The 13,119-nt window shown below is 51.5% G+C and overlaps 2 protein-coding genes across 6 annotated transcripts in view; one reads left to right on the top strand and one right to left on the bottom strand.

Annotated features, from left to right (window-relative positions):
• Window positions 1-167: 167 nt before the first annotated feature.
• Window positions 168-7,590, bottom strand: LOC100435315 (phosphoglycerate mutase 1-like). Its single transcript, XM_009246162.4, has 2 exons — window positions 7,318-7,590; window positions 168-1,574 (listed from the first exon to the last, which is right to left on the bottom strand). Exon 2 carries the CDS (start codon window positions 1,454-1,456, stop codon window positions 1,067-1,069), a length of 390 nt encoding a protein of 129 aa, XP_009244437.2. The 5' UTR covers window positions 1,457-1,574; window positions 7,318-7,590; the 3' UTR covers window positions 168-1,066.
• Window positions 7,390-13,119, top strand: part of CAPN1 (calpain 1) — a 30,114-nt gene continuing 24,384 nt past the window's right edge. Inside the window, exons 1-6 of one of the 5 annotated variants that reach the window (XM_009246161.3) lie at window positions 7,390-7,508; window positions 8,858-9,125; window positions 9,286-9,355; window positions 9,630-9,748; window positions 12,076-12,209; window positions 12,329-12,497. In XM_009246161.3, coding sequence (XP_009244436.1) covers window positions 8,859-9,125; window positions 9,286-9,355; window positions 9,630-9,748; window positions 12,076-12,209; window positions 12,329-12,497 — 759 coding nt within the window. In that variant the 5' untranslated portion in view covers window positions 7,390-7,508; window position 8,858. 5 annotated transcript variants of the gene reach the window in all.

Below are 13,119 nucleotides of genomic sequence, written 5' to 3'. Positions count from 1 at the left end.
CTAGAAATGCCTTCAGGGCCAGGTTTACTTAGGAATAAGACTTGATCCCTTCCTTGAGCTTCAGTCAAATATAATATTGTAATTATAATAAACAACCCCCTCTCCCCCAAGAGACATGAGGACTCAAAAGGGTTAATTTCTTTTTTTCTTTTCTTTTTTTTTCCACATCACTCCTTTATTATACTGATCTGGAAAAAGGATTGAGTACAATTATGCTCAGATGAACATTGGACCCATGTGGCAGGGCCAAGCAAGTAGAACATGATTCAGAAATCAGTGAAAGACACACTTGGACAGGACCAAGAGGCATTTCACTGCCACGAAACAAGGCAGGAAGGGTTCTAATACACACACCAGGAAGCACTCCTGCCCCTCAGAGGTCAAGGAGCTGATCCTATATGGGTATGAGGAATGGCTTATTTTCTGATGACCACATGTGGGACTATTCAACCGCCACAAAAAACCCCAGAAGGGTTATTGTTTTGTATTATTTATATATACTATACTTTTTAAATTAAATGTAACACATAACTAAATTCAGGATTGATCCCAACCTTCTAGAGCCAGCTCCTCTGGGGTCAGGGAGGAAACAGTTGTCATATCACCATGCAGGTTACATTCATCTTCCACTGGAATGACTAGAGCCCCCAGGCAGTGGCCTGACTGCAGAAGAGCAGAGGACTGGCTCCTGGGGACAGACAGGCTCTGTTGCTTCTCCTCATTGGTCATGGCTTAGCATGGTTCCTCCCCACAAGTCCTTAGTAAACAAAGCAACTTGCAAAAACCCAAGTCACTACTTTTAAACTCTGTTGGATAAGGGGAGCTTCTCCACAGCTTGGACTGAGAACCTGTGCTGTAGAAATGCTATTCTGACTAGATTGTATGAAGGGAGTGGGTGCAGGAGACAAAATAGCTAAAATGAAAATGGGAGTCACTGGTCCCCATCTGCAGGTACAACTCAAGATGTCTACAGATGTGGTCAGTGTGACATGTGCAGGTGGGAGGGGCAGAGGGACAAGACAGGCAGGGAGGGTGCTCCTGGGGACAGTATCCTCCCCGCTGGCCTTCACTTCTTGGCCTTGCCCTGGGCAGCCACAGCTTCCATGGCTTTGCGCACCATCTCTTCATCCCCCAGAAACTGCATGGGCTTGATAGGCTTCAAGTTCTTGTCCAATTCATAGACAATGGGAATACCAGTCGGCAGGTTCAGCTCCATGATAGCCTCTTCAGAGAGACCCTCCAGATGCTTGACAATGCCCTGGAGGCTGTTGCCATGGGCTGCAATCAGTACACATTTCCCCTCCTTGATCTGGGGAACTATTTCTTCATTCCAGAAAGGCAGAGTTCTGGCAATAGTGTCCTTCAGACTCTCACAGGAGGGTAGCTGATCTTCTGTGAGGTCTGCATGCCTGCGATCCTTACTGATGTTGCTGTAGAAAGGATGGTTGGGCTCCATCAGAGGTGGTGGGACATCATAGGAGCGCCTCCAGATCTTCAACTGAGCCTCACCATGCTTTGCAGCAACCTCCGCCTCCCTGGTTCAAGCGATTCTCCTGCCTCAGCCTCCTGAGTAGCTGGGATTACAGACGCGCGTCACCACGCCTGATTAATTTTTTTTTGTATTTTTAGTAGAGAGGGGGTTTCATCATGTTGGTCAGGCTGATCTCGACCTCCTGACCTTGTGATCTGCCCACTCGGCCTCCCAGAGTGCTGGGATTACAGGTGTGAGCCACCGCGCCCAGCCATGAGGTGCCAGATTTTTATCTTTGCCAAACTGCTAAGTGGAAAACAGTCTCTTGGTGAAATTTTAATTCATATTTGCTTTTCAGTGAGCTCAACATCTTGTCATATGTTTAAGAGCTATTTGTCTTCTTTTATTTGTGAACTTTTTTTTTTTTCTGAGACAGGGTCTTGCTTTGTCATCCAGGCTGTAATACAGTGGCGCGATCACAGCTCACTGCAGCCTTGACCTCTGGGATAGCTGGGACTACAGGCCACCATGCCCAGATAACTTTTTGTATTTTTGGTACAGACAGGGTCTCACCGTATTGTCCAGGCTGATCTCGAACTCCTGGGCTTAAGCAATCTACCCACTTTGGCCTCCCAAAGTGCTGGGATTTACTTTTATTTTATTCTTAGAGACAGCATCTTGCTCTGTTGCCCAGCCTGGAGAGAAGTGGCACAATCATAGCTCACTGCAGCCTCCAACTCCTGGGCTCAAGCCACCCTCCCATCTCAGCCTCTGGAGTAGCTGGGATGACAGGCATGCACCACCACACCTGGCTAATTTTCTAATTTTTTTTATAGATGGGGTCTCATCATGTTGCCCAGGCTAGTCTCAAACTCCTAGCCTCAATCAGTCCTCCTGTTTAGGCCTCCCAAAGTGTTAGGATTATAGGAATAAGCGACCACACCCAGACCATGATTTTTTATATATGTATATGGAGAAAAATACTCCTTTAAGATGTTAATTGTAAATGTTTTCTTCAGTCCATCATTTTGACATAACTGTATGGATTTTTAATGTAGTAAAAAATGCAATTTTATGACCTTTGGGTTTTGTGTCATAGTTAAAAAGACCGTTTCCACACTGAGATGATACAAAAAGTTTCTCCTTTAGCTCCTGGCTGTATTTTTTTTTTTTTTTTTTTTGAGATGGAGTTTTGCTCTTGTTGCCCAGGCTGGAGTGCAATGGTGCGATCTCTGCTCACCGCAACCTCCGCCTCCGTCTCCCGGGTTCAAGCAATTCTCATGCCTCAGTCTCCCAAGTAGCTGGGATTGCTGGCGTGTGCCACCATGCCCAGCTGATTTTTGTATTTTTAGTAGAAACAGGGTTTCACGATGCTGGCCAGGCTGGTCTTGAACACCTGACCTCAAATGATCCACCCACCTCGGCCTCCCAAAGTGCTAGGATTACAGGCATGAGCCACCGTGCCCAGCCAGCCTCTGGCTGTATTTTTGTTTTCATTTTTGTACGTTTAAATATTGAGGGTTAACATTTATTTTATTTTATTTTTATTTATTTATTTGTTTATTTTGAGACGGAGTCTCACTCTGTTGCCCAGGCTGGGGTGCAGTGGCGCGATCTTGGCTCACTGCAAACTCTGCCTCCTGGATTCACGCCATTCTCCTGCCTCAGCCTCCCGAGTAGCTGGGACTACAGGCGCCTGCCACCACGCCCGGCTAACTTTTTTTGTATTTTTAGTAGAGACAGGGTTTCACCGTGTTAGTAGCCAGGATGGTCTCGAACTCCTGACCTCGTGATCCGCCTGCCTCGGCCTCCCAAAGTGCTGGGATTACAGGCATGAGCCACCGCGCTTGGCCTATTTTTTATTGTTTTTTTAGAGCTGGAGTCTTGCTTTGTTGCCCAGGCTAGAGTGCAGTGGTGCAATCATAGCTCACTGAGGCCTCGAACCCCTAGGCTCAAGAGAGCCTCCCACCTCAGGCTCCCAAAATGCTGGGATTACAGGTGGTGTGAGGTACCACACCAAACCTTGAGTTTTTATTTTTTAATTTGTTTTAAAATTTTTATTTATTTATTTTTTTGAGACAGAGTCTCACTCTTTTGCTCAGGCTGGAGTGAAGTGGTGCAATCTCGGCTCACTGCAACCTCCACCCCCCGGGTTCAAACAATTCTCCTGCCTCAGCCTCCCGAGTAGCTGGGATTACAAACGCCTGCCACCCACCATGCCCGGCTATTTTTTTTTTTTTTTTTGTATTTTTAGTAGAGACGGGGTTTCACCATATTGGCCAGGCTGGTCGTGAACTCCTGACCTCAGGTGATCCATCTACCTTGACCTCCCAAAGTGCTAGGATTACAGGTGTGAGCCACCACACCCAGCCTTTTTAAATGTTTTTTTCATTAGGAACAACATATTCCAAACCTATAAATCGAGTTCATCTGTAATTTTTTCTAAGATACAAATTATGAATCCAACTTACTTTTTTTCCAGATTGCTCCCTTTTCTTCTTAATGTCTTTTATTAACTCATCTTTTCTCAACAGATTAGAAATGGTACTTTTATCATCTACTACATTCCTGCCTGTATTTGAATCTGTTTCTAAATTTCTCTGTCTTCCATTGATCTCTATGTGTCAGTAACCCTCTTTAATTATTACCTTTTAATCATAGATTTGTTGTGTTTTAATATCTGGTAGGATTAGTCTATACTCATTATGTCTTTTATTTTCAGAAGTTTCCTACTTGTTTAATTTGCCATATGACCTTTAAATCAGCTTTTCTAGTCCCTCCTTATTTCTCACCAGAAAACTCTTAAAATTTTTCATTGTGATAAATAAATTTCATTGTGATAAAATTTCATTATGATACACTTAGAGATTAATTTAAGGACAATTGACATCTATATGAAGCATCTTCATATGCAGACCAAGGTGTCAGCCCCCTTGCCTCTGCTTTTTGGTGGCTAGTGACCCCCAAATTTGTACCTCTATTTTGAGCACAAGGTCTGTTCCTCACCCCTAGGAATCTCCTCTTGGATAGGGGGATCCCAAAGATACCCCATACCCTGATCCCATACTGTCCCCCCAGCTTAGTGCATTCCCCCTTCTCTTTAATCTACGCAGGTGCTCAAGCCAGATCCAGGGTCTGAAGTTGTCTTTGGTCTCTCCTGGTGTCCAAGAGCCATATCTAACCAGTGACTAAGTTCTATTTTTTTTTTTTTTTTGAGACGGAGTTTTGCTCTTGTCGCCCAGGCTGGAGTGCAATGGTGTGATCTTGGCTCACTGCAGCCTCCACCTCCTGGGTTCAAGTGATTCTCCTACCTCAGCCTCCCTAGTAGTGGGGACTACAGGAGCCCACCACCAGGCCCAGCTAATTTTTGTATTTTTTAGTAGAGATGGGGTTTCACCATGTTGGCCAGGCTTGTCTCTCGAACTCCTGACCTTATGTGATCCACCCACCTCAGCCTCCTAAAGTGGTGGGATTACGGGGTGAGCCACTGCGCTCAGCCTGTGGTATATCTGTAATCACTGATGAACCAATATTGATACAATATTATTAATTCAAGTCCATAGTTTACATTAAGGTTCACTCTTAGTCTTGTACATTCTGCGGGTTTGGATAAATGCATGTCATGCATCCGTCATTACAGTATCATACAGAATAGTTTTGCTGTGCTAAAAATGCCCTGTGCTCCATTCCTCTCCTACCCCTCTGAATCCCTGGCAACTGCTGATCTTTTTACTATTGCTAGTTTTGCCTTTTCTAGAACGTCATATAGAGTTATTGGAATCATACAGTATGTGGCTTTTTAATACCGGCCTATTTTACTTAGCAATATGCATTTAAGGTTATGCTATGTCTTTTTGTAGCTTGATGGCTGATTTCTTTGTATCGCTAAATTTTAAAGAAATTGCCAAACTGTCTTCCAAAGTGGTGGTGATCATTTTACCCTCTCTTGGTGTATGAGAGCTCCAGTTCTTCTATATCCTTGACAACATGACAACACTTGGTATGGTCAATCTTCAATTTTAGCCATTCTAGTAGGTGTTCTTTTAGAAGCAGTCCTTCTAGTGGCTTTAATTTGCATTTCCCTAAGAGTAATGCACTCAGTGTTTTTTCACGTGCCCATTTGCCATCCAGAGATCTTTCTGGATGAAGTGTCTGTTCAAATGTTTTGTCCATTTTTTGACAGGCACAGTGGCTCACCCTGTAATCCGAGCACCTTGGGAGGCAGAGGCGTGCAGATCACTTGAAGTCGGGAGTTTGAGACCAGCTTGGCTAACATGGTGAAACCCTGTCTCTATTAAAAATACAAAAATTAGCCTGGCGTGGTGGCGGGCTCCTGTAATCCCAGCTACTGGAGAGGCTGAGGCAGGAGAATGGCGTGAACCCGGGAGGCGGAGGTTGCAGTGAGCCACGATCGTGCCACTGCACTCCAACCTGGGTGACGGAGCGGGACTCCATCTCAAAAACAAAAACAAACACCAGAAAACAAACAAATGTTTTGTCCATTTTTATTGGATTTTTATTCAATTGTAAAAGTTCTTTATACAAGTCCTACATCAGATAGAATTTTTACAAATATTCGTCCTAGTCTATGGCTTAGCTTTTCATTTTTAATAGTTTTGTGCATTTTGAGGAACAAAAGGGTTTTATTTTGATGAAGTTCAATTTATTGATTTCCTCTATCATTTACACTTTCTGTGTCATATTTAAGAAATCTGGCCAGGTGCCAAAACTCACACCTGTAATCCCAGCACTTTGGGAGGCTCAGGTAGGAGGACTGCTTGAGCCCAGGAGTTCATGACCAGCCTGAGTAACACAGCAGGACCCCATTTCTACAAAAAAATTTAAAAATTAGCTGGGTGTCGTGGCACGTGCCTGTAGTCTCAGCTACTCAGGAGGCTGAGGTGAGAGGATCTCTTGAGCCCAGGAGTTTAAGGTTACAGTGAGCTGTGATCAGGGCACTGCACTCCTACCTGGTCAATGAAAGCAAGACCCTGCCTTTAGAAAATAAAAAAGAAATCTTTTCTAAACCCAATATTGTTAAGATTATCTCCATTTTTTTAAAAAAAAGTTTTATGGTTTGGCCATTTATATTTAGGTGTGTAAACCAGTTTGAGTTAAATTTTGATGGTGTATCCTAAATAGTTATCAAATCCATCTACTTCTGCCTGCCACCTCCCTAGTTTAAACCACCGTTCTCTGTCCCTGGACACCTGCGCAGAAAGCCAGGAGCTGGTTCCACCCATCATTCACCAGGTTAGGGAGTTCAGGCAAGTCACACCCTCTCAGGCCTCAGTTTTCCTCTTTTGTTAACTGACGGTGAAAGTGGGGTTAGATTAGATCAGCGGCTCTTAACTTTTGAGGGGTCGTGGGCCCTAGAGTCCTGGAAACGCTATGCAGTTTCCTCAGCAAAATGCCTGCATCCACAACCTGCAAGGCTGCAGCAGCTGCTGGGCTGGGGCTGCGAGACCAGCGAAAAGCCCTGACTTGGGGGAGTCTCGGGAGTCTCTGCAGTCTCCCCACCCACACCCCCGGCCTCCGCGCCGAATCCTGGCCCCCCAATTTCTTGCAGCCCGTGAACCAGGATCTCAGAGTCCTGGGGGTGGGGAGTGGGGGCTGCCGTCCTGCTCGCAGCCTCTGCCGCCCTCTCCTGGGTAAGGTGACACATGTGCGCTTCCAGGTGGGTGGGCTGAGAGCCTGGGGGAGAGGACAGGGATGTCCACCTCTCGAAGTTTCCAGGTTCAAGAAACCCCAGAACGTTAGAGAAAGATGGGCTCCCACAATTGCCCAACCCCATCTCATAGGCTGCACGCATGCGGAAAGCCGGGCCGAACTGGGCAGGGACTTACCCAAGGTCACGCTGCGAGCCCGGTCCCCCTGCGTTCCCCGGGAAGCGCTGAGCCGGGGCGCGGCGGTGGGGTGGGGGCGGGGGCGGGAGCGGCGCGGCCCTGCGGGGTGAGGCTGCTGTTTGCTGAGTGTCCGGCAGGGGTCTGCTGGCTGCCAGCCCGGCCCCTCCTCAGAGCAGCTGCCGCAGCCCGAGGTAATCTCGGCCCCGCGCCGGGGCGGGCTGGGAGCGGCGGGAGCAGCTGCGGCCGCGCGGAGCGAGGGGAGCTGGGGACGGGGCGGGCCCGGGGCTGCGGGAGGCGGTGCCGCCGCCCGATCGCCCGGGAATGCCCGCCGGGGCGCGCGTGGGGTGCGGCCGTCCGGCCCTGCAACTCGAGCTGCTGCCCCTGGTTAAAAATACCCCCTGCCCGGCCCTCCCCCTCCGCTCCCCGCGGTGGCCTTCCGCCGCGCCCCAGCGCCCCCCCACCCCCCCGCGCTGGTCCCTCCCCGGGGACTGCTCTGCCTTTTACTAATTTGTCCTCTCGCGGAATTGGCCCCCAGCTTGCGGAGGGAAGGGCGGGGAGACACCGTGAGCAAGAGATAGTCAGAAACCGTGCCGGAGAGATAAGGGAGAGCCGAGAGGAAGCGGGGTAGGAGCCCCAGGAGGAGGAGGAGGAGGAGAAGGAGAAAGGGAGGGCGAAGGGCGGAGGGGCGGCGGGAGGAGGGCGGGGAGGAGCGCTCTTCCTGGTTGGGCCCTGCCCTGAGCTGCCACCGGGAAGCCAGCCTCAGGGACCGCAGCGACCCCCAAACACCCCTCCCCCAGGTAAGAAGCTGGGTAGCCGAGCCGGGATTCCTTGACCCTGGCCACTGCTCCTGGGCTGAGGGGCTGCCCCAGCTCAGCCCCTTCTCGGGGGCCTCTGCGTGCCTGGGGCAGGGGCGGGGGCTGGCGGAGCTACACAGCCCAGGCGCCTGTCCCAGCCTGGCTCACCGCTGTCCCCAAGGGCTGGGCTAGGGCCCACCAGCTCTGATATCGAGCTTGCTGCGGGATGTCCCCAGGGGCTGGGCTAGGGCCCACCAGCTCTGATATCGAGCCTGCTGCGGGGGCCTGAGGAGGGGGACCCCGACCGTCTGGGGTTTTCAGCCCACGGCAAGGGGCCGGTGCACAAGGAGCTTGGTTAGTTTGGGGAGGGGGTTGCAGGCCCGTGAACGGGATCAAAGAGGCCTTCCCTGCTGTGTCCCACCTGTCCAGTTCCTTGTGCTGTCTGGAGGCTCCGCCCTGCCCCACCTGACCTGCTGGCTCACTACAGAGCTGCAAGCCCCTGACAATGGGATCTGGGAAAGGAGAGGTGGCCGGCACGCCTGGGAACTGGGAAACCCCTTTCCTGGATTCACTGGGAGCACCGGGAGGTGGCTGAGAACGCTACTTCTGTGAGGGGAGCAGTGAGGCAGGGAAACCCTAGGTTTGGGGATGGATAAGCAGGGGCAGGAGAGCAGAGCTTGCAGGCAGGAGCCCAGGTTCTAGTCTTGGGAAGGCCTGGGTTCTGAGCAGGCCCATCTGTCCGGCAGGATGTCGGAGGAGATCATCACGCCGGTGTACTGCACCGGAGTGTCAGCCCAAGTGCAGAAGCAGCGGGCCAGGGAGCTGGGCCTCGGCCGCCATGAGAATGCCATCAAGTACCTGGGCCAGGATTATGAGCAGCTGCGGGTGCGATGCCTGCAGAGTGGGACCCTCTTCCGTGATGAGGCCTTCCCCCCGGTGCCCCAGAGCCTGGGTTACAAGGACCTGGGTCCCAATTCCTCCAAGACCTATGGCATCAAGTGGAAGCGTCCCACGGTGAGAGGGGCCATCCTGGGTGGGACTCGGCTGAGCCCAGATCCTGGATGAGGAGTAGGGATGGGACTCCATGTCCCTGGTGGGGAATGGGGTCTGGGGTGGCCTGGTGCCAATTTCTGGGAGGGGCTGGCCCAGGAACAGGACTCTGGGTCTCTCATAGGAGCTGCTGTCAAACCCCCAGTTCATCGTGGATGGAGCCACCCGCACAGACATCTGCCAGGGAGCACTGGGTAGGCCCCCAGGGCGTGGGGTCCCGGGTATTTTTTCCACAGTAGTTCCCCATTCCCGCTCCTTCAGGCTCTGCCCCAACCCCTCCCTCTTGCAAGCCCAGGCAAGCTCTGGCTATCAGCGATGGGGCTGGTTTGCCCAGATTCCTGGGTCTTTTCTGCAAGCTGAGGGGAGTTAAGTGGCACCCTGGCCAAGGAACCCCAGATTCTCCCTAGCACCCACTTCCCCACGGGGCAGGTTGGTAGAGCAGGCTGATGTGCATCCCTCCTGCCCCAGGGGACTGCTGGCTCTTGGCGGCCATCGCCTCCCTCACTCTCAACGACACCCTCCTGCACCGAGTGGTTCCACACGGCCAGAGCTTCCAGAATGGCTATGCCGGCATCTTCCATTTCCAGGTGAGGGCCCCCCTGGGGAGGAGGGGCAGCAGGCATTGGGGGAGATGTGGAAGGATGACCCATAGTACCTGCCGTTAGGGCTACACCCTGTGGGGCCAGCCCTCCCTCTAGCAGGTATTTGACCTCTCAGTGCCATCTCGGGTCTGTCATGTGTGAAGTGACTGGGCTGGGCAGGTATTTCGGCTGGCAGTTTTCCTAGGTGATTGTATGTATCAGGTGGAAAGTGCTTGAAAGAACAGGAAGACTTTTGTGTTATATCCTGTGGGACAAATTCCGCTCCTCCCGGAGGTCGGTCTCAGTTGCCCCATCTGAGAAAGGACTGTTCGCTGGGGAAAACAGATCAGCACGTGTGGCCTTCTCCACCTGTCAAGCCTCCTATCTCCCAACTCCTCCTGCGCTTTGGCAAGGTCTGACTGAGCCCAGCAGAAAAGAAAGACTCGGGATTAAGTCTATGTAAACCAGCTTTTCCTGAAGGTGTGCCCAGGGCCCATTTTTCAAGTCACACCAATCAGTTCTCAAGAGATGCCTTTGGGAGGGACATGCCCAGCAACCCTGGATGAGACTCTCCAGCCTTGGAGGCCCCAGCCCTGCCTAAAGGACTCCTGGGTGTTCCCTCCTTCTGCCTGGTTAGAGGGCCCCTTACCCTACTCTGTCCTTGCCCGCCTTGCGCGGGTGGAGGTGGCCCTCGGAACCCAGGGTGCGGAACCCACAGTGAGGATCCACTTTGGCCCAGCGCCACACCCACCCGCTCTAGTCTGCAGGGGCGCAGGCTCGCCCCCTTCCCTTGCTCCTCCAATACGCTCCTCCCTGGCCTCCGATTGGCCAGTTCAGTATCTGCCACCCACAGTCTCCGCAAGCTGGGCTTCTAGGGCCGCCTCCCCCACCCCCGCCCCGCCCCCCGTTGTCCTGGCCCCGACACCTCAGATGGTACCTGGAGTCCTTGGTGGCTTCTGACCCCAGACGCCTTGGGCCCCGACCCTGCCCTGGGAAACCTGCCCCTTGTGGCATCTCTGAAACAAATCCCGTGATTGTGAGAACCAGTCCTGCCCATCTTGTGGTTGTAGGATCTGGATGCCACATTTTCACTGCTCATCCAATGACACAGGTGCCCCTAACCCCCTAGAATAGGAAGGGAAGAGCCAGGGGGCCATGGCCTAAAAGGGGGCTAGTTCCGGAAAGCCCAGGCCCCAGAGCTTTTCCACTTCTCCGTGCCTGAGGAAGAACCCTGTTTGTTCAGTGACTCCCTAAAGGCTTTGCCTGTGCTCTTGTTTAAGTCTTCTGTGAAGAAGGCACCTCTGCTCCTTTTTATGGATAGGGAAACTGAGGCTCAGAGGCGATAACTTTCCCAGGATCATGTAGCTAGTATGTCTCGAGCATACATGTACATATCAAGTATACACATGTCTATATGTGGTATGCATGTATTAGTATACAGCAAATATGCAGGTATCTAGTATATATTGTACAGGCAAAGGAAAGCATCCCCTTAGCCCTCTGAAGGTTCACTGAAAAATCAGCTCACAAAAGGAGGTTAGTAGGAGAAATGGCATACAAATTGATTAGCCTGCAGCGTGGGGTCGGGAACCACAGAGTGGTCACCCCAGCCCCACAATGGGCACAGAGGCATATATACCATCCTGAGGTTATAGGAAGAATGGGGGCTCGAACATGGCCAAAACCAGGTTCTGGTGGTAAATCAGGTTATAGTGGCAAGATAGACTATGGAAGGGGGAGAAAAGGGGGCCTGGGTAGCAAAGGCGGTCTTGTTATGTAGATGAAACCTCACAGGTAGCAGCTCTCAGAGAGAATAGATGGTAATTGTTTCGTTCAGACCTTTAAAGGGTGTCAGGCTCTCAGTCTGACAAGGGAAGGCCTTAGAGAAAGCCTGGCTACATCAATGCAGATTTTCTCTACAGATGCAAATCTCTTCCACAAAAGACAGTATTACAGGGCTACTTCTGTTTGCAGACCCTCCGAACAGCTATCTCAAAATATGTTGAAGAAGTATATTTTGGGGTGAAATACTTTGATTTCCTTCAATACCTAGATACATGTATCTAGTATATCTGTAGCATACATGTATCTAGAGGTATACATGCATGTAGTATGTATCTAGTATATGTGATCTAGTATACATGCATCTACTATGTATCTGGTATACCTGACCTAGTATACATCTAGTATGTATCTAATTTACATAATTTAGTCTACATGTATCTAGTATGTATCTGGGATGTAGAATCCTGCATCTGGGAAGGTAGAGGTAAGGATGGAGCTCAGGCCTGGGGAATTCCAAAGCAGGTACTCACCGTGCCCCTCCCCCACAGCTGTGGCAATTTGGGGAGTGGGTGGACGTGGTCGTGGATGACCTGCTGCCCATCAAGGACGGGAAGCTAGTGTTCGTGCACTCTGCCGAAGGCAACGAGTTCTGGAGCGCCCTGCTTGAGAAGGCCTATGCCAAGTGAGTAGCGGCTGAGGGGACAACTGCAGCTTCCAGCTCCCCCTAGGGGTGGGGGCTCCTGACTGTCTTCCCAGAGGGTCCTGCTTGATGCCAGAGTGCTGACCTGGAGCTGCCCACAGGGTAAATGGCAGCTACGAGGCCCTGTCAGGGGGCAGCACCTCGGAGGGCTTTGAGGACTTCACAGGCGGAGTCACTGAGTGGTACGAGTTGCGCAAGGCTCCCAGTGACCTCTACCAGATCATCCTCAAGGCGCTGGAGCGGGGCTCCCTGCTGGGCTGCTCCATAGACGTGAGTGCACCCAGCCCTGATGCTTTGGTACCCTGGAACCCTGGTATCCTGACCTGTCACATTTTCTAAAATCCCCACCTGGGCTTCGCTCCAGACCCCTGTCCTGCACCTAAGCTTCATCTCTGAATGCGTACCCGGCCTCATCCATCACTTCCACCCCCCCATGCCTGGTGTCGCTCCTGTCCTCACCTCCCCACTCCTCCCCCAAAACTTCACACCTCGGCTCTTTCCTGTGCTTGTTTTCCCGACCGTCTACCATGCTGTTTCCCTCATTCCTGTCATCTCGATCCATGCCATCCTCTGTCCAGTTCACCAGCCTCAGATTTCATCTCCTGGTCTCAGTTCCCACCCATTCCTAGCCTCAATCCCACACTCACTCCATTCCCACCCTTCCCTGCTCCTCTGTTTCCACACTGAACTCCGCTCCCCATTCCTCAACGCCGGACTTGAGCCCAGTATCACTGCCATCCGCAGCTCTAACCCCAGCTCCCATTCCCATTTCTAACCGACTCTCCTGTCCTCACGTCCTTCTCCATGAGGCCCACTGAGGGCTGTGTGGCTCTGGTGGGCTGTGCACAGCTGTGTGTATGCACATGCATGTTCGCACAGGTTCTGGTCAGCT

This window comes from Pongo abelii, chromosome 9, assembly GCF_028885655.2.
Source record: "Pongo abelii isolate AG06213 chromosome 9, NHGRI_mPonAbe1-v2.0_pri, whole genome shotgun sequence".
NCBI classification, from domain to species: Eukaryota; Metazoa; Chordata; class Mammalia; order Primates; family Hominidae; genus Pongo; species Pongo abelii.
The sequence above is the reverse complement of the archived record's forward strand: the minus strand, read 5'-3'. Positions and strand labels throughout refer to the sequence as shown.